This window comes from Hydra vulgaris, chromosome 08 (assembly GCF_038396675.1).
Source record: "Hydra vulgaris chromosome 08, alternate assembly HydraT2T_AEP".
Classification (NCBI taxonomy): domain Eukaryota; kingdom Metazoa; phylum Cnidaria; class Hydrozoa; order Anthoathecata; family Hydridae; genus Hydra; species Hydra vulgaris.
Window position 1 is genome coordinate 65,648,870 of NC_088927.1, and position 21,131 is coordinate 65,670,000.

The 21,131-nt window shown below is 29.5% G+C and overlaps 1 protein-coding gene and 2 long non-coding RNA genes across 4 annotated transcripts in view; 1 reads left to right on the plus strand and 2 right to left on the minus strand.

The window, feature by feature from the left end:
* The window catches only part of LOC100203405 (uncharacterized), a 203,492-nt gene that overhangs the window by 35,911 nt on the left and 146,450 nt on the right, over positions 1–21,131 (plus strand). For both annotated transcript variants that reach the window (XM_065804187.1, XM_065804188.1), the window contains exon 4: positions 18,061–18,429. In XM_065804187.1, the coding sequence (XP_065660259.1) occupies positions 18,061–18,429 (369 nt within the window). The remainder of the gene's footprint in view (positions 1–18,060; positions 18,430–21,131) is intronic.
* On the minus strand, positions 14,131–15,060 carry LOC136084070 (uncharacterized). Its single transcript, XR_010640307.1, has 2 exons — positions 14,925–15,060; positions 14,131–14,305 (listed from the first exon to the last, which is right to left on the minus strand). It is a non-coding gene; the product is annotated as an uncharacterized LOC136084070 (long non-coding RNA).
* LOC136084071 (uncharacterized) lies at positions 15,807–17,625 on the minus strand. Its single transcript, XR_010640308.1, has 3 exons — positions 17,514–17,625; positions 17,350–17,434; positions 15,807–15,861 (listed from the first exon to the last, which is right to left on the minus strand). It is a non-coding gene; the product is annotated as an uncharacterized LOC136084071 (long non-coding RNA).

The window sequence follows — 21,131 nt, forward strand, 5'->3', positions numbered from 1 at the left end:
ATAATTATAAATGGTTTTTTTCCTATCTTAATAATCGCAAACAATGTGTATTTTATGACAAAACCTGTACTAAACTAGAAAAGATTTCTTGCGGAGTTCCACAGGGATCTATTCTAGTGCCTTCATTATTTATTATCTATATAAACGATGTTTACTTATCTTCTAGTGTATTAAATTTCAATCTTTTTGCTGACGACGCTCAGGTTTTTTATACCCACTCAAACATAGAGTCAATCTTTATCACTATGAATCGTGAGCTTGACAACCTCAATAAATGGTTAAAAGCCAACAAACTATCTCTAAATAAAACTAAAAGCAATTTTTTTTTTCCTAAATCCTCCAAATCTGAAACTTTGCCCCTAAACCTCCAAAATATTTTAATAAAAAAAACTAATTTACAACGGACATTCTGCATTAAATTTTTAGGCGTTTTACTTGACGAACAAATAAGTTTGGAAAGACCACATTAATTTATTAGAAAATAAAATTTTAAAGAGTATTGGATTTATTCACAAGACAAGACATATGTTGGATAAAAACTGCTTAAAACTTATCTACTTTTCATTTATCCATAGCTATATCAGTTATTGTAATATTGCGTGGACCAGCATTTATCCATCAAAAGTAAAGCGTATCTTAAATAAACAAAAACAAGCAAGCAGCCTTATATTAAATGCTAATAAATACACCGGTGCCAATCCCCTGCTTAGAAAGCTTGGAGTGCTTAATGTTTATCAATTAAATATTTACAGTATTCTTTCATTCATGTTTAGATTTAAATAACGTATGCTGCCAAATATTTTTGAATACTATTTTGTTATTATAAATCATAAATATCAAACAAAGCATTCATTGCATAACTAACAGGTACCAAAAACCTTATTAAAGCAGTCTAATTTCTCAATAACATACCGAGGGCCACATTTGCGAAACTCATTCCTTCCAATTGAAAGTAAAACGATAATTTCACTTCAAACTTTTAAAGTTATTTAAAAAAAACAGTTACTTGATTATGACATATCTCATGTTCCATTTTATTTTTAATATCTTCTTTTTTTAATTCTTAACTTTTCTTTCGTTTGCTAAAAAGCAAAACATTTTTTTTTTTGCTTATTTATCTAAATTTGTATTTATTTCATTTTTGTTTTATACATATATATTTATATGTATGTAAAAATATTTCTTTTTTTATGTATAAAATAAATGTAAAATGTTTATTTAAAAGTATTAATATTATTTTATTGATATTGTAAAATTTTATGATAGATTTATGATATTGTAAACGATACAACGGGGCTAGATGATAAGACTTTTGTCTTCTGCCTGCTCCGGTCATATCTTAACTCAAAATATTTTGTAAGTAACTTATTATGAAAATGATGAAATTTTGTCATTTTCATAATTTTTTTTTCATTTCGAAATAAATTAAAAAAAAAAAAAAACAGTATAACTATGAAATGACGTCATATATGGGTATCTCAGTGGGCCAGTTTAAAACTTACGCGGCACAACTTAATTTGAATCACTTTTGAATAGAACGTTGAAAATTAAAAAGCGAAAAGGAATTTATAGGAATTTCTAAATTATTTTTATTTAATTAATCACCATGGTTTTTGTTTTTGCAAAGAAAACATTACAGCACATTTTCTTTTTATTATTTTCCTTTTCATTTAGTTTTTGTGCTTTTTATTCAGCAGACAACAGCAACTAATTTGAATATATTGAATGATTAAGTAAAGTTTTTGATTAAATGTTAGTAACCTAAACGACACTTAAACTAAATAGTAAAAAAACTACTTTCAAAATAAGAGTTTTAAAAATTTTTGTAATATTTATTTAATATCAGTTAACAATCAAAAAAAAAAAAATTTGCTGTTAGGACTATTGTAATTGTAATTGTAAAAAATAAATACAATTTCACATTACAATACAATAACATTGTATTGTAATGTTACAGAAACAATAAAAAAAAATTATTTTGGTATTGTATTGCTGTGATGAAAAACATTTACCACAAGTATTGTATTGTTTTTTTTCTAACAATACAATAAAATTCGAGAACTATTGTATTGTTTTAATGAAATAAAATTACAATAACTATTGTATTGTATTACTTTACATTAAAGTAGAAAAGCTAACGTATTTTAACGTATTTATATTCATCTCTGACGAACTTACTATTATTTTTGCTACTTTATATTTACGGATTTGCAATATATTGCAAATTTTATTTTTTGCATATTTAGATTTTGCATCACCTATCTTGTTATGTATTTCTAAGCTCTAAATGGCCGCAAAATATTGTCTGTCTGATGATAGCCTTACTATTATGAAAAATAACAATCATAAATTATTTTATTCAGCCCTTTTATTTTTTCCTCTTGATTTTAATGCTAATTTAATTATAATAAAAATAATTTAAAATATATATGAAAAATAACTTTAGGAACACAAACAGTTAAACATAATAATTCTTCTTAAAATAAAAATGTTAATGTCTTTTATTACAATAACAATATATTGTTATTATATTACAAAGACGAACTACAATACAATATTTATTGTTATTGTAGTGGGTCATTACAATACATTTTTTTTCAGAAATTGTTATCTTCTATATATATAAAGGGCAATGTGTGTGTGTGTGTTTGTTTGTTTGTTTGTTCTCTATAGAAATCCAAACCGCCAGACCGATCTCGATGAAATTTGGCATGGGGGTAGTCCTCGAGGGGGAGAAGGTTCTTAGCTGGGTTTTGACCCTGTACCCCGACCCCCGGGGTCAAGGGGGCTAAAAAATGGGCCCCCCTGACCCCGGGGTCAGGGGGGACCATTTTTTGGGCCGATTTTTGGGCCGATTTTTGTGTACAGATATCAGGTAAGCCAGTTTAAATATTAGCCCGGGCAACGCCGGGTAACTCCAGCTATCTTCTATATATATAAAAGGCAATGTGTGTGTGTGTTTGTTTGTTTGTTTGTTCTCTATAGAAATCCAAACCGCCGGACCGATCTCAATGAAATTTGGCATGGGGGTAGTCCTCGAGGGGGAGAAGGTTCTTAGCTGGGTTTTGACCCCGTACCCCGATCCCCGGGGTCAAGGGGGCCCAAAAATGGGCCCCCCTGACCCCGGGGTCAGGGGGGACCATTTTTTGGGCCGATTTTTTAGGCCCATTTTTGGGCCCATTTTTGTGTACAGATATCAGGTAAGCCAGTTTAAATATTGGCCCGGGCAACGCCGGGTAACTCCAGCTATATATATAAAGGGCAATGTGTGTTTGTGTGTGTTTGTTTGTTTGTTCTCTATAGAAATCCAAACCGCCCGACCGATCTCGATGAAATTTGGCATGGGGGTAGTCCTCGAGGAGGAGAAGGTTCTTAGCTGGGTTTTGACCCCGTACCCCAACCCCCGGGGTCAAGAGGGCCCAAAAATGGGCCCCCCTGACCCCGGGATCAGAGGCACCCATTTTTTGGGGCCATTTTTGTGTACAGATATCAGGTAAGCCAGTTTAAATATTGGCCCGGGCAACGCCGGGTAACTCATGCTAGTTGTTTTATAAAGATGAGTTGCAATACAATATTTATTGTTATTGTATTACAGAATTACAATAGTTGTAAATCAAAAGTATTGTTAGTGTTTCTAAATTAAGTTAATTCAATAACAATAATTATTGTTACTGTTATTGTTTTCATTACATGTAATGAAAACAATAATTAGGGTTAGGACTATTGTAATTGCAATTACAATAGTCCTAACCCTAATTAGAACTACAAGACAAATACATAAACAGAGAAAGGCAGAAAAGGAATGATATCCCACTTGACATAGTTGTGCCTGTTTCAGAAAATGAACAGATTTTAAGTGAGCCTCAACCTGACTCTGCAACCACTAAATTAGCCGAGCATGTTTAAGTCAGATTTTAAATGCTGGGTTTATTAATGACATTGGAAACTTTGTCGGTACAACTATTAATAATGTAACTATAAAAAACCTGTTAGAATTACCATGGAAACCAACAACTGACTACAAAATACCGCATACAGTTCACATTAGGAAAAATAATCGAGAAAAGCGATATCTTAATCATTTTCATCTGGAAAAATACGAACGGTTATGAATGGTTAGTATATTCAGATAGTAAAAAGGGACTATACTGCAAATATTGTGCATTATTTTCATACTACCGGAATGTAGGATCTGGCAAACAAGTTGCTCTTCAGAAGCTTGTTAAGCAACCATTACAGATGTTTACTAAACTGTTTGACAAAGGACGGAGATCTAGCAAGTCAAAAACATTTTAAAAAAATAGCATAAGTAATCATTTCTAAAGAATTCTTTTTATAATAGTGTCAGGAAATTCCACAAATGTGTGAAAATTTACAGTAGTTAAGACATTTGCAACTTCCTGTAATTTAATTTTTGGTATAAATTGAAGTTTTATTAATTTGATCATCCATTTCTGATGAATCTTTGTTGATGAAACACAGTGTTAAATGGAAAAAAGTTTTGTTAAGTGATTTTCTACTACTAATATAATTGCATTGTTCTTTTAAGAACATTTTTTTAAGAACATATATATATATATATATATATATATATATATATATATATATATATATATATATATATATATATATATATATACATACATACACAGTATTGTATTAGTTATACAATATTGTGCAAATTAATTGCATCAAAAATAAATACGATTAAAATCTAGGAGTTTTTAATTTTTTTTTTCCAATTTAACAAAAACTTACACACTAATATTTTGTGTGCCCTCCAAGTGCTGCCATGACTTTCTGCACACGATTCGGCGTAGAATCTACCAAATTTTTATATCTAAATTAATCATTAGTTGGTCATTTGTCTTCTTTGGATTTTTGATTCTCTTCAGCATTAGATATTGTTCATCTCTAACTAAGGTCTTTCGTTTTTGAACACATTTTTTTTTGTCAAAATTGTGGTAAGCTGACTGTTGCAAAGCAATGTTCCTTGATCCAGCTAACTGTAGATTGGTTAACTGTTAACTAGATGTGGCTACCGTTGCGATTTGTCAGAATACTGAAGTAAAGTTAATATCTAAAATCTTTTTTTCGGTATAATGTCCATCTTTTTTGGTTTACTATTTTTTAATTTACTTATATTGCAATCACAGTAAAATTAGAAAAAACGTAAAATAAAACAAAAAATAACGTTTGATGCAATTAATTTGAACAATACTCTCTCTCTCTCTCTCTCTCTCTCTCTCTCTCTCTCTCTCTCTCTCTCTCTCTCTCTCTCTCTCTATATATATATATATATATATATATATATATATATATATATATATATATATATATATATATATATATATATATATATGCAGAGACGATTTTACTAATAAAATGAAGAAGGAGGTGAATCCTTAAAAACTACCGATTGGTTTCTCGAAAAAAAAAGTAAAAAAAAATAAAAATCCTTAAAACTAAAATTTACCCAACTGAATAGTATCAAGGACCCGACTATAACTTGAAAATCAAAGTTTTATGGTTCTGAGGCGGGTTAATCGTAAGGTTTCCCAAACTTTGCTGTAGCAAAATAAATTTCAAACTATAATGTTATTAAATTTAAATCTACTATATTTTATCAAATAAGTTTAAATCTATCATTTACCATTCAGTGGCTTATTGAAGATTATTGTCGTTGGCGGCTCGGGAAATGAGTTTTGGTAACAAGGTTTAGGGGTGGTACATCAACCCCTAGAAATTTTTTTTTTCAAAAATCATACTTCTGATAAATACATTTTATTGACGCTTTTCAATGCCTTTTATCATAACTATTAAGCACGTCTAAGACATTAAACTTGACAATTGTATAGAATCTTTTATTAAGACATTAAACCATCTAAAATCGAGTTTGCTAAGTTTAAATCGAGTTTGCTAGTTAACAATTATCCTTAAAAAAAAAAAGAAACTTTTAATGCATCTATTATAGCAAATATATATGCAACTATTGCAAATACTATTACAATGATTTAATTATATAAAAATATATTTACGTTACATATTACTGAAAGCAAGCATGAAGAAAGGAATTTACTTTCCTGCAAGTTTATAGAATATTTTTCCTGCGAGATTTCATTTCAAGCGGGTACAAAAAGTTCGTTGGATGTCTTTAAGAATATCATACGGGTTTGTGACGTCTACAAAGCGTTGTATAGACGTCTTATGGACGTCTGTTGCTGCTGGGTTGAAACAAAACGATTTACTGATAGTTCAAAGTCAATGCTCTCAGCAAGCTCTCATTCGATTAAAATTAATGTCAATCCAAAAAGATGTCGTTTTATCATTGTTGATCGCAGATAATTTTTAATAATATTTAGTCTACCAAAAAATTTGTAGTCATCGATTTCTCTATTAAGAATAGATTTACGTCTTTATTTGTTGTTTCATTGCTGGAGATATTGATGCATACACATCTTTGAAAGTAGGGCCGGCGCGAATAGATTTTGAGGAGGGGGGGGGGGAGAGGGGGCGTCAAACGAGTTTTTTGCCGAAAACATTTTCAACTTATAAAAATAAATCTAAATTGCTTTGCTATCCTGAAATCATTCAATTTGTATATATAATTTTTCTCCCTCAAGAAAAACAGTTGTTTACCGTTTAAAAAAGTCATTGTAGTTTTATGAACAACAAAAGTCATTGTAGTTTTATAGTCACAGTAGCTTTGACACACCGGAATATGTTAAAAATGCATTGACTGTGTACATTTTGAATATCTCTTAAAAAAACGTCTCTGTTTGGCTTTCTGACATAAATATTTGCAAATTTGTAAAGCTGGTATGCAAACGATGGCCTGTTGTAACCTAGTTACCTAGTTTTCTATTTCTGTTTAAACGTTTTGTAATGGAAAACTTATACTTTAGGAGGCTCAATTATTTGGCTTAGAAAGTGCAAGGGGGGCAGCTCACCCCTATTCCTACGCCCTATGCTGAATCTGTACTGTCACTAATATTTGTGGTATTTGAATTAACTATTCTTCTTTTGAGTCTAATCTCTTACAAAAATTGCAGGACTTACTTGCTCTTTGTGAGACTAATTTGAGTTTACCTATCTTATCTTGTGATCTTAGTATTGATGGTTTTCTTCCATTGATTTCTACAGACTCGAATAGTCACATGCCTAGCCCAGGCATTTACTATCGTAATGATTCACTTATTTGTCAGAAAAAGGTTTTAATCCATAGAATATTCTTTCCAGAAAATTTCTTTTTTTTAGTCGCATTTCACTACATCACCTTTCTCTTTGTTTTATACTACTGTCCTTCATCTTAAAACTGCACTTTTTTGATGTTATTTCTCATCAAATTATCCAAGCCCTCTTTATCCTTGAGCTAATATTTTTGTTGTTGGTGGCTTGGCTCTAGTTTCAGTGACTCTGAAGGAGTTAAGGTCCACAGCTTTTGCCTTTCTCAATTTTTAACGTAAATAATCAACTCGTTTTTCAGACAATACAAATCATTAACCTTCTCTACTCGACTTATGCCTTGTTTCTGATTCTTGTCAGTGCTCATTTCTCCACAATCTTTAGGTGCTTCTGTTCACTGTTTGATCTCTTTAAAACTATTATCTAATTTTTATTCATTATCAGAATCCTCTAATCATCGTACCTTTTACAACTACCTTAAAGCTGACTAGGACTCTATTGTGATATGGGTTTTGGGTAGAAATTTTTTGTCTTCCTGCTGACAATTGTACTTCTTATATAACTTTTTGGATTCAGGCTGACATAGAATCTTTTATTTTCTTTATATAATTCCAAGTAAAGCCTCACTATTCTCTTAACTGTTTTTTGACTCATACGTATTAACGTATACATGTATATATTAGTTAAAACAGAGCTGTCTTGATATATTATTTTTAATAAATAAAATTACATATTTTTTACAACTATAATTTTATGCTAAATGCAATCACCAGGTAAAAAATCTGATTTTTTCTTGTGAAAAAATAATTCTGTACAAGAAAAAATTAAAAAAATCGTTAAAAAAATCGAATCTTTTGGTTTGTGGTTGTCCAGTCCAAATAACAAGGACTTTCTGCAATGGTTGATTATTCTGGTTTCTTCTTTGCTAACTGTTGTATATTGTTTCGCGAACGTTAAAGCATTTTTTTAGTATAGTAGGTATGATGGAAAGGTAGAATTCGGTGATGTCAAGTGGTATAAAAGTGCAGTATTTCTTTTATTAAATATTTTCGAACTACAGCAGTAATTTTCCACTGGTTTAATTTTACTATATTTTTTTATGTGTTTATTGATTTTGTCTAAACAGGTTTTGCTTGCAATGCCAAGTTCACTCTTTGCTGGATTTAGTAGGTGGCAGGGTTTTGTGTTTTGGAAGCTCATTTTTTGGTCCTTTAATGTGATGAACGCTTCTGATTTAACGATTATTTCAGATTTATTAGATAAATTTAATGTTGTTTTTGCTTTAAGGCCTAGACGTGAATTTTAATTTGGAGAAAGACTCATTTCTTCCTTTAAAAAAATCGAACAGAAACTTACTTTACATTCATACCGAGTCGAACCACTCCCCACAAATTATTGAACAAATTCCTATTGCTATCAACAATAGATTATTTCAAAATTCTTCTGACGATAAATTTTTAACTCGTCAATGGCAGAATACAACGAAGCCCTAAAAAGAAATGATTTCAAAGATTTTAACTTCAAATACAACACTAAAAACAATACCAGAGTTGTCTCAATCAAAAAAGAACAAGAAATATAATCTGGTTTAACCCACAATATAATAAAAGCGTCCCGACAAACATAGTTAAAACTTTCTTACAACTAATTGACAAACACTTTTCAAAACCAAATCCGCTTCATAAACTGTTTAACCGCAGCACAATAAAAGTCAGCGACAGCTGCACAAGCAACATAGCAAAAATTATAAAGAATCACAACAATAAAGTTGTTTCAATGAACCCAGCAGCCATTCTAGCTTGCAATTGTAAACTAAAAGAAACCTGCCCTATGAACGGAGATTGCAGAAAAACAAATGTTATTTATAAGTGCATTGCATCATTCCCAAAAACACCCGATAAAACATATATAGGTTCAAAACATATACAGAGGGCGTGTGGAAAACTAGATGGGCAAACCACAACCAATCATTTAAAAATAAGAAACTTAGGAGCTCAACCACGCTTTCAAAAGTTAAAAACAACACCCAATGTAACATGGTTTATTATAAAAAGCGCTCCGCCTAGAACAACATAACTAAAAAATGCCTATTATTCATATACGAAAAACTAATAATTTTATTGTATAAAAATTCCAAAGAATTATAATTATGTTTTTTTTTTTTTTTTATTTATTTTTTTTCCGCGGTGCTCTGTGACAAGACCGTTAGGACTTCTTGGTGCCCTAAGAAGTCCTAACGGTCTTGTCACAGAGCACCGCGGAAGTGCATTTAACCAGGAAGTTCGCGCCTACTTCCTTACCGTGACGCGAAAATATGCCCAAAGCTCGTTTCGAACCTGGATCTCCTGCATATAAAGCAAGCGTTCTAACCACTGCGCCACGGCCGCACAGTTATTAAAAAAAAAAAAGCGATCTAATATCCAAGTGTCGCCATGAGAACAAATTTTTGCTAGACAACGACAAACCAAAAGATTAAATTTTTCTGGCGCATTTTTTCTTGTACAGAATTATTTTTCTACGAGAAAAAATCAGATTTTTTACCTAATGATTGCATTTAGCATGAAACTATATAAATATATATATATATCCATCTTGAGTTTGCTGTACAAGCCTGGTCACCGCATTTAAAATCAGACATTGCCATTCTCGAGCAAGTCCAACATCGAGCAACAAAAACAATATCGACTATTAAACACATGACCTATGAAGATCGACTCCAACGGCTCGGTTTAACAACTCTTGAAGAACGCCGCAAAAGAGCAGATCTTATCGAGCAATTCAAAATCACTCGTAAACTCGAGCTTGTTAGTTTTGTTGTCCCGCAAAAAATTTCAAAAAGTAAAGATAAGTATATTCTAAGAGGCCATAACCATAAACTAGAACGTCAGATGGTAAAAAACTGCGAGGAGCGGTATAACTTTTTTTCAAATAGAATTGTCGCCCCATGGAATGCGCTTTCGCAAGAAGCAGTGAACGCTCAATCCATCAACGCTTTCAAAAACAACATAAGAAAGTAACTTTATAGATACAATTGCTGCTTTGTCTGTAGCTTCTGTATCAAAATTTTCGCCCCCCCCTGCCCCAAACGTGAGAGCAACAAGTTGATGAAGTATTATTTGTACTATTCTTAACTAGACTTATATTCATCGATAAATTTTAGATTTCATTTAAAAATATTTTAGCGTTCAAAAATTATGACCATATAAAGTTTAAACCCCCCTCAATTTGAGGGGGTTGCACATTTTATATAGTAATAATTTTTAAACGCTAATAGATAATACTATGAAACTTAAAATTTATCAATGAATATAAGTCTAGTTAAGAATAGTACAAAAAATACTTCATCAACTTGTTGCTCTCACGTTTGGGGCAGGGGGGGGGCGAAAATTTTGGGGCTTTTTTGTTCCCAGCCTCCAATCATCGCAATTTTTTGCAAACCCTCATTATTTGACATAAGTATAAACATATAAATGTTTGGAGTTTGCTCCATGTCTGGAAGTTACCTATCTCGAACACCAAAAAATTCTTTCTACGCCTCTGTGTATATATATATATATATATATATATATATATATATATATATATATATATATATATATATATATATATATATATATATATATACTATACCGTAGATTTCCCTAATTCCGAACAAAATCATACTTAAAGTTGAATAACTCCGTTTGCTTTTTGAATTTTATATTAATTTTTTTAAATAAATAAACAGGAATCTAAACTGAATCGAACCATATTAAGCAACAAGTTTATCTATTATAAAAATATTGTTATATTAATATTTCTGAGACCGTTTTCGGGGTATTTTATGTTTTGAAAGGTTTTTTTCTTCTTTTTTTTTAAACTTTTGTTCTTTGAGAATTGCTGAGTCCAATTTTTTTTTCTCAAACTTTTCTAGCTTCTTTTTCGTCTAGTTTTCTATTTTTAGCAGCTTGTGTTGCTTCGGCCTGAGCCATTGCAGATAATTCAGTCATGTTATAACCTGTTGTTCTTTTAATTATTGTTCCCTTTCCTTCACTACTGGAAAGAGGCTTTAATCTATCTCTAAGCACATTGAGCAGTGACTTATTAATATCAAAAGATGCTTGTTTAACGACATTTTGGATGCTATCTAATTGAGCAATACTTCTTTTGTTTAAAGTCTATTCATAGAGTTTTTTGAATTTATTTTATTAGTTGTATTGAGTAAAACTTGTGAATCGGTAGACTTTCCAGAAAAACAATTCTCAATTTTGTCATTTGTTACATGTTGAAAAATAGCGCCGATTGCAGTTTTATTTGGAGTTGTTTTTGAACGATTGAGTGGAAATATGCCTGTATTTTTAAAACCTCTACGTGCATTTTCCGCTTTAAAGCCTTCATTTGCAATAAGGTCTTTTAGCATGGCTGGAAACTGCCGGTTACTTAAACTTAAATAAGAATTTCTAACTAAGTCTACAATTCGCTTCCATTTCGCCTTTACAGTTTTAAAAACTCCAACATCTAGTGGTTGCAAAAATTGACTTGCGTGAGCTGGCAAACAGAATAAAAATAGAGTTTTAGATCTTTGAAGTTTGTTTGCGTGAGCTAAAAAAGTTAAACGAAACCATTCTATTCTAAATTTTCACTTTCCATCCAGCCTGATTTGCTGGTAGAATAATAAACGTCAGAAGCACCACCTTGAACCCAAGCTTTCATCAAAATTCGACCTTTGTAAACAACTTGATGAGGTGTAGGAAATTTCCTAAAGCGTCGCAACAGGTTAAAGTTGTAGTCACATGTTTTCATTTGTTGGAGCAATTTGTTTTGGATTTTTTATTCCTTTTCGACAAACAATATTTCAATCTACTTTCATCACAGTTGAACACATGAAACGGTTTTTCATTTAAATTATGCTCTCGATAAACAGCGTCAACTTGGCTGAACCATTCATCAATAATTGCTGGTTGCAAAAACACCGCTCTAACAGCTTGCAAGCTAGCTTTTCTTTCACAGATATTTTTCACATATTTTTTCATGAAACTATTGTACCACTTTCGAGTAGGTTTACCGTTCTTGAATAAATAAGTTTGTTTAGATTCCTTTAAATAGTTTTCGACCACAGTTAAAATATAATTTCTTTTTAAGCTGATGCCAATGTCACTCATAAACTGTACAAGTTCAACTATAAGCCTCTCCGTTACTTGGCTTATTGCTCTGGGCCTACCAACACCAACAGCTCCATTTATTCCTTTTAGTCTGCAAAAAATAGTTGTTTTAGGAATGTTATAACATAAAGCGGCTTCTGAATATGACATCTTATTATTGATAGCCTCAATACAGAGTTTTATTTTTCTTTGACATTTTTTCGTTAACAAACGTTTAGATAAACAAGACGTTTAGAAAGTCAATAAAAAAAATTAAAAGCATTTATGAGTTTCTAAGTTAATGACGTTAAAGAACTATTGTTAATTACTAGCGCGTAAAAACGCTAACTTTTGCAAAAAAAAGTGCTTTTCGAAACCTGTTCGGAATTTGGGAAACGTTTTAATTAAGCAGAAAAGTACCGGTTTTTAGATATCTTACGAAGTATTGCTAATTTGTGACTTTTTTTTCAGATAAATAATCACCATCAAATTCTACATCGAACAGTACGCAATTTAAATTGTCTTTTTTTTTTAAGTCGGTTTGATATTGTTGGTTTTTCAGGGTTTTGAAAAGTGTAATGCTTGCAATTAAAAAAATTAATGACATCAATTATATTTAAAAATATTTTTTCATATTCTCATTACCTTAGTCTTCCAATTTTTTAACCAGTTTTCCTTTTAATAATCCCACAAAAACAAAAGATGTAACAAATAAGTGAACTAAAGCTGTTCGGAATTAGGGAAACCGACGGTATTGACGGAAAAAAAACACAGTATTAGCTCTTGTTTTACTGTGATTATAATCTAACTAGTATAATTAAATGTTTCACAATCCAAAGGTATTCCACTGTTGTACGGTGGTAGCCGTACAACAGTGCACACAAACCGTACAACAGTGCACAAAAACCTGCACACAGAACTAAGGGCTAAAAATGCTAAAAAACCAACAATACTGTTAGCTATACTAAATACAACTGTAAGTGAACTAAATAGAAGAAAAAAGAACGTAATTATTCATGTCACTCCTGAATCCGAAAAAGTACATATAATAGATAAAAAGAGATCTTAGAGTGCTTTTTAAATACCAATCTAAACTGGGAAAATCTTACTGCTTCCAACAAAGCAAATCAAACGCTTGACCGCAGCAAGAACTTTTTTGCTCATTTTGATTATAAATTCCTAACTGGTACATCTAGTTTTTTTTTTGGTATTGTGTGTATACCTGTATAGACACGTGTTTGTCACGATCCAGACGTAAACCTGGATCGTATGTAGTAACCCTGTGCTCATGCAGTAGCTATGATTCGGGATATGTATATATATATATATATATATATATATATATATATATATATATATATATATATATATATATATATATATATATATATATATATATATATATATATATATATATATATATAAGTATATAATATGTAAAGACATGTAAGATATATAACAAGATATAGAAAACTTTAAATTAGATCTCTAATGAAGCTACAATCATTACTTTTGACCCTTTTCTTTAACCTATTTAAACGGTTATAAAATCAGTGAGAGGTGTGATAGATCTTATCATGACACGTTTTACGGATTTTTCTAATAATAATAATAATAATAATAATAATAATAATAATAATAATAATAATAATAATAATAATAATAATAATAATAATAATAATAATAATAATAATAATAATAATAATAATAATAATAATAATAATAACTAGCAATAAGCAACCTGTAATACGGGTTATTAGTAATTAAATCATTTATAACAATAAAAACACAATCACTTGATATATATTATCTAAAAAACTAAATAGAAATTTATAAATTATATTTAAAGATAATAATTTATAAATTAGTTTGACTCCTATCAGCAATGTCAATGCTTATAGTTAACGACATAAAGACTGCATTAACATCAGTTAAGTTCTTATTAAAATCTCAGCACAGCAGGTACCAGCAAAGGAAAGTTAAGTAAAGCCTGCAAATACCTAAAAAAAGAAATGAAAAAAAAATTTTTTAATTACAAAAGTATTATTTGCATTTTATTGTTAGTAGAATTAAGATAACATTATTACAGAAAATATAAAGAACAAAAAAATAGCTATAACAGCCTAGTTCTATCAATACAAAACACAGTAACAATAGTGCATACCATAAGAACTTTGTAAGCACACATTACTGTCTCCAGATTAATTAATAAAGAAAAGATTATTAAATGGATAGACAACACAACGTAATAACACCACAACTTCATAAGATATTTTATTAACTAAAATACTTAAACTAAAAAGATTTTATTTGTTACAATATTTGAACAATCAAGGGACAATTATAGTTATTAATTTGAACAATTATATCATAAAATACCAAGCAACTCATATCTTATAAGATATTTCTTATAAATGGTCATTATCAATTGTGGTATTAAAAAATATGCAAGAGCTCAGTAATTACATAAGTTTTATTAATTCCCCCTCTTATCTAAGGAAGAGAGAGAGACGGAGAGAAAGGAAGTGTTTTCAAACCAGCATGTTAAAAGTAAAAAAACATGCAATAGATAATAGTAACTGGTTTTATTAAGTTACGAGTAAACAAAAATATTTTTACCTTGATTAAAAAATAAACTCCCAGCATTTTTTAAATAAGTTCCGGCTTCTCTCTAACTGTTGACTAATGATTAATAGAGTAAACTTCACATCATATTAAATAAACCAAATTAAAACAATGTTTCAACAGTAAGTAAACTAATCAAGTGATGACAAAGGCAACTAAAAAAAAGAAAAAAGAAATAACTATCTCTGAAATTACAATTATTTAATTTAATTAAAATTATGTTTGAAAGTATAAAAAAATTTAAAATCATTTTTGTTATTAATCTAAATATTACTATAAATATATACACTATAAATCGCTCAATATATTACTATAAACATATTAATAATATTACTATAAATAGAAAAATTCATACTTTGCTTTGTTCTTAAGTGTCTAAAGTAAAAATTAAAATAATAGACATTAACACTGCTTGACACTGAATTCTTGCAAGTAAGTTATCTGCTCGTTGAGCAGCATTTCTTACATTTCAACAATGATTAATTTCATACCTAGATCTACTTCTTTTATTTGACAACAACAATTTCTGAGTTGCCTATTATCATTTACACTAACAACTTCTTGGAGCCTAATATTATCTATTTTAACTTCACTATTATCACTAAACATATTACCAATAATATTACTATTGTTACAACTGAATAATAAATAAACGTAAAAGAATCTTACAAATTGTGATCTTTACTAATCAAAGACTATACTTTAGCTTTAAATTTATTGTAAAACTAAGATACGCGATTTCTAACCAACGTTGCACGTTCAGGATTGCGCACCAATTATATGCCATCTCTTGGAAAAAAAAGTGAATAGCTGTAGGATCTGTTACCTGACAGACTCAAAATAACTTCTAAATGACCTTTTGGGTAAATAACTTACCTGGAAGCATGTGGAACACCATCTTCTCCAACGAATAAAACTGCAAATTCACCAACTATAGTTTGCAAATAAAACATTAAATTATGTAAGCTAAGTTGATTGCAATGTTATTACTTTCTAAAATTTACTGCTGCAAGTGGGTCAGAGATAATCAGTTGATAATGTTGGGGAAATATCTTGATCAAGCCTAAGATTACCTACACAATGAAAAACTTGACCACCTATTTTGAAACATGGCGGCCTATGATTCATAGGTTAAACCACATTATCAGTAAATAATGCAAAATAAAGACAGGCATATTAAGTTCTAATTTATTTTAAAAAATTGATATTTAAATTATGATATATATAACTTCTTGTAAATCTTGTAAAGCTTGCAGAAATAGAAAATGGAAGCAAAACTACCTTTCTATTATAGCAACATAAAAATGTGCTTCATCAAAAAATATTTTAGCACAGCAAAATGACAGATCTAGTTCATTTCTCCTAAATAATTATAATCTAGAATAGTATCACTTCTTGTTATACAATACAATCTTTTTGTTTTTGTATTTTTTACATTTTGAGAATGATTTATTTCGTCTAGGCCTATCTCTTTTATTTATGTGATAATTACTTTCAACTCGTTTAACCATGATATTCTAATTTAGGTATAAGTTAATTTCTTCTTACCGAGCAGGATTTCTTACATTTTGACGACAATTAATTTCAGCTTGCCTAATCATTTCACTAAACTATCAATTATTTTTAAGTTGATAGTATTTCTTCTAATAACTTTTTAAAGCCTAATACCATCCATTTCAATTTTACTATTATCCATAAACATATTAACAGTGGTATTACTACTGTAGTAACAAATAAACACAAAAGAATTTCAAGAGTTATGATCTTTTCTATAAAATTATTTACCACTATTTTAAGTGAACATAAGAATAAAATAAACAACTTTGATAAACCGCCATTATTAAAAAAAAAAAAAAAGAATTTAAAAATATCAAAATATCAATAGTCTAAAGTTGTAAACATATCTACAATGTGATAAACATATCTATCAAGAAATAAGTAATAATGTTCAAGTAAAAATCAACAAAAACCTGCAATCCTAATAACAAACATATTACTTAACAAAAACAAAAACATAATGTTGAATCTTACTTAGTTTCTTATCTATAAAACAAATTTATTTAACTATTTAAAAGAAGAAAAAAAAATCAAAATGCCTTATGTAATGTAAAGCAATATATTAAAAAAAAGTCAAATGCAATTACTTTAGAATATATGATATATAAACCTCTACAATTTAACTCATTAGTTTAACCACTGGTTTACCATAAATGTCGAAAATTAATAAACAAAAATTAAAATAATTTATTATTATTTAAAATAACAATTTTTAAAATAAAAACCTATAATAATTTAATTTAGGATTTATCGAAATCCATATTTTTTTGGCAATGTCAGTCAGTATACTCTTATCTAAAGTAATAAAAAAGATAAAACCATTTAAGAACAAAGTTAAAAATCTAAATATATATTCAGATACCTTAAAACAAAGTATAACACGACAGTCTTTTGACAACTTCCAACAGAGTTTTTTTTACTTTTTTCTATATCTTATTCTTTTTTATCTAAGAGAAAATTTACATATAGATACAGGGAAATATAAAATATACTGAAATATACGCAAATTAATGTAGATACACTTACATGTCCATAAATTTATGTAGATACACTTACATGTCCACAGTCTTCTTTAATTTAAAGAAAAGGAAACAGGCTTTAAAAATTAGAAAAATACAAATAACCAACAACATACAAATATTTATTTAAATTTTTATTGTAAAATTAAACAATGAGCAACATCAATTACACTTGAAACTAAAAATTTATCAGCTCTAATCAGCTTGTAGAACTTGCTTGAAAGACCGTGTGGAGTAAAGAAACGCTTTTAGAAAAGCCTAGAAACTTCTTTATTAAAAAAGGTAGTGAAACGATACAACTACTACTACTACTACTATTAAATTATTCATATTAAAATATTCATATTAAGAGAATAATAATAATAATAGCAGTAATAATGATAATAATAATAATAATAAAAGTAACAGTAATATTAATATAGCTGTTATAAACTTTTATTGTATAGCAAAATTTTATATTATAATAAAGTTAGACTTCATTTACATTAAATCTTAATTTACTTAATGGCTAAAGAGAAGGATATTTATTATAGTTTATTTTCATTTTTTTAAAGATTTTTCAGGTTGTATTAATGGCGACTCTACAAATCTGCAATTAACAGCAAGTGGTTATCATGTAAAATCAAATATTTCATGTATTAGTGTTTGCAATTCATATTCACCACCAATTTTCAGTGATGCTTTTTTTCTTGAAGGGCAGCTTTGTTTCTGCAGAAACGCTTCACTTCCACCTTTCCAAATATCAACAACTGATACCTGCGTTACAAGTACATGCTTAAATAACAATACTACTTTAGATTGCAGTTTGACCAATTTCGCATTTTTCTCACTCTCATTAGGTATAATTGAATGGAACATAGTTTTTAATCCCGCTGTTGTGTTTGTGGATAAAGAAGTTGAAATACAAACAAATATATTAAAAGGTGATTATTATTCTTTTTAGGTCTTCTTTTGATTATTACTTCTATTTATTTTAGTTTCAAATAATTAAATAGAAATGATAAGTTATTATTAGGGGACGTCCACAAATTACGTCACGCAATTTTTTACCATTTTACGGCCCCTTCTTCTCTCCCCCTCCCCTTCCCTTCCTCATCCTTATCACAACATCGTAACTTTTTAGTAACAAATTTCGTATGAGTTGTCACGAAACCACTAAACCTTTTAACACACCCTTAAGCGTGACGTTATTTATTGACAACCCTTAACGCAGCAAAGGCCAAGAACCAAAAGTTACAAAGTTTTAAGGTCAAGGCCAAGATTAAGAGTTTCAAGGCCAAGGCCTACGCAACCATTTTCAAGACCAAAGACTTCAATTTTTGCCTTGCGTTTAAACCAATTATTAACAGAACTGTAAGTAGCAAGTGCTGAGACAATAAAACCAGATTTTGTAAAAATAGACCAAGGTTATGGGCAGAATTCAGCGAAATCAATAAGAAAATACGCAATTTATTTTTTAAGCCTAGGCCAAAACAATCAAGGTTAAGGCCAAAATTTTCAAGGTCAAGGCCAACAGTTTCAAGGACAAGGCCAACAGTTTTAATACTAAGACCACGGCCAAGGCCTCAATTTTTGGCCTTAAGGCAAGGCCAAGGACCAACAACTCTGACGCAAAGTAACACTTTTACGTAACTGTTTTTTTTTTAATTTTATTTAGGTGTCCAAAGAAGTCCTTACGGTCTTATTACAAAGCATCGCGGATGCTGTTACCATAGTCACGATAAATATGTTCTTTTGATTAAGTTGTTACATATTAATGTCCATTAAAGCCGTCCGTAATGCCCGTTAAGTCCGTCCGTAATGTAAAATGTTACGTATATTCTGTTATGTTACAGTAGTCTCTCGCTTAATTGCGCACCCAATAAGATGCGCATCCCAGTTAATTGCGCGTTTAGGCCCAAAATATTTGCGTTTCAATTTTTTACTGAAAGTGTAATTAGATCAGAAAACGTGACTATTATTTTCCTGTGTTAAGTTAAAAACTAGTTTTTATCATAAATATTTTAAGATAATGTTTTTATCAGAATGTAAATAGATAAATAATTCGAATCGAAGTAAATGATAAATCTTGTTTTAAACAGATAATAATAAGTTTTAACGATTTATCAGTCAAGCCTCATTGAAAAAACTTTATTAAAAATTAAACGAGAAAAGCTGCAGAATGCATATCCAACCTACAATTCCTGACTTTTTCCGTCATGCATAATATATTTCTTAATAATGATTTGTTTATATAGTTAATAATTTAGTTAGTTAATAATTTTTTCTTATCTTTTTCTTATTTGCGCACTCCTAATTAATTGCGCACCGCAGTGCCTGTTTCAATTCGCGCAATTAAGCGAGTGACTACTAACAAAAGGACTTTTGTTAAAGTGGTTTATGTCCATTATGTAACCAAGACACTTAAGTAGCGAGATGTAACTATGTGGCGTACGGTGTGCGCGTGGTGCTTTATAGATAGATAAATATAAAAATAACTTTTTTGATCAAAATATAATATTTATATAATATATACAGCAGAGTACCTTGGAACTTTTTTTAAATTTTTATCATGTATACAAATATTTAAGATAAATTTTGTGAAAAATTTTTTTGTTAACCTAATGTTATTACGTGCTCTGTTTTTTTTTTTTTTTTTTTTATCAGACATCCAGACTTAATTATTTACCTTTTTTTCTTTACTATAGAAATAGATATTTTGGAATTGTTATATATAAATCTAACCGGTTGAAATTTAGTATTAAAATTAATTTTAATACTAATAGAAATAATGTTTATTAAGAAAATATAAAACTAAATGGCTATGTTAAAGTTAAGCAATATTAACTTATTAAGTTTTTTATTGTGGTTAGACATTCCTCATTCTCTGTTTCACATTCATGGCACATCAAATGATAATTTTTCCAGCTATAGTGTCGAACTTGCAAGAGAGGCAGTGTAAGTGTGGTAGTGTAAAGACCACTTCTGATATGTTCAAAGCATACACAGTTTTGGCTACTTCTATAATTCTTTTAATTTTTTTTGAATACTAAATTTTCAAAAATTTGTCAGTAACTTTTAGTACTTTTGCTGCAAAGTATTTTACAGCACATTTGGCTTGAATTTGTGTCAATATTAAAACTCCAGGTTGGATTTTTTCAATATCTGGATCTTTTCAGCCTTTTCTTTTTTAATTTGAAGTTTTAAAAATCATGCTTTCCAACCTCCAGTTGGAAGGTATGATTTTTGCTAAGGGCAACCCTTTCTAGTTTGTTTTCTTGTTGAGCTTTTGGGAATTATTTTAGTAGAAAAAATGTTAGTGCTTATCTATTTTACTAGCAAAAAAAAAGCAAAACTGCAGTTAATCACCCCAGTATTAGTTAAGTGCCTAGGTATGCTAAAAAAGTCTTCACTATTCATAACTTGGTTTTCAAAATCTTTAAAATTGTCTTTATTTGCCTGCTTTTAACATCCAATCCTACATTTTATTGTTGAAATAAGCTCAAAATGTGCTAAGTAGGTCTTTGTCAACTGTTAGTATCGTTATGTGCATCTCATGGTTGTCAAGTAGAAGAATAGATTGATATTCCTTACTTGAATAAGTATACTTTACAAAATGTTTTGTAAACTCTATTTCATAATTTTT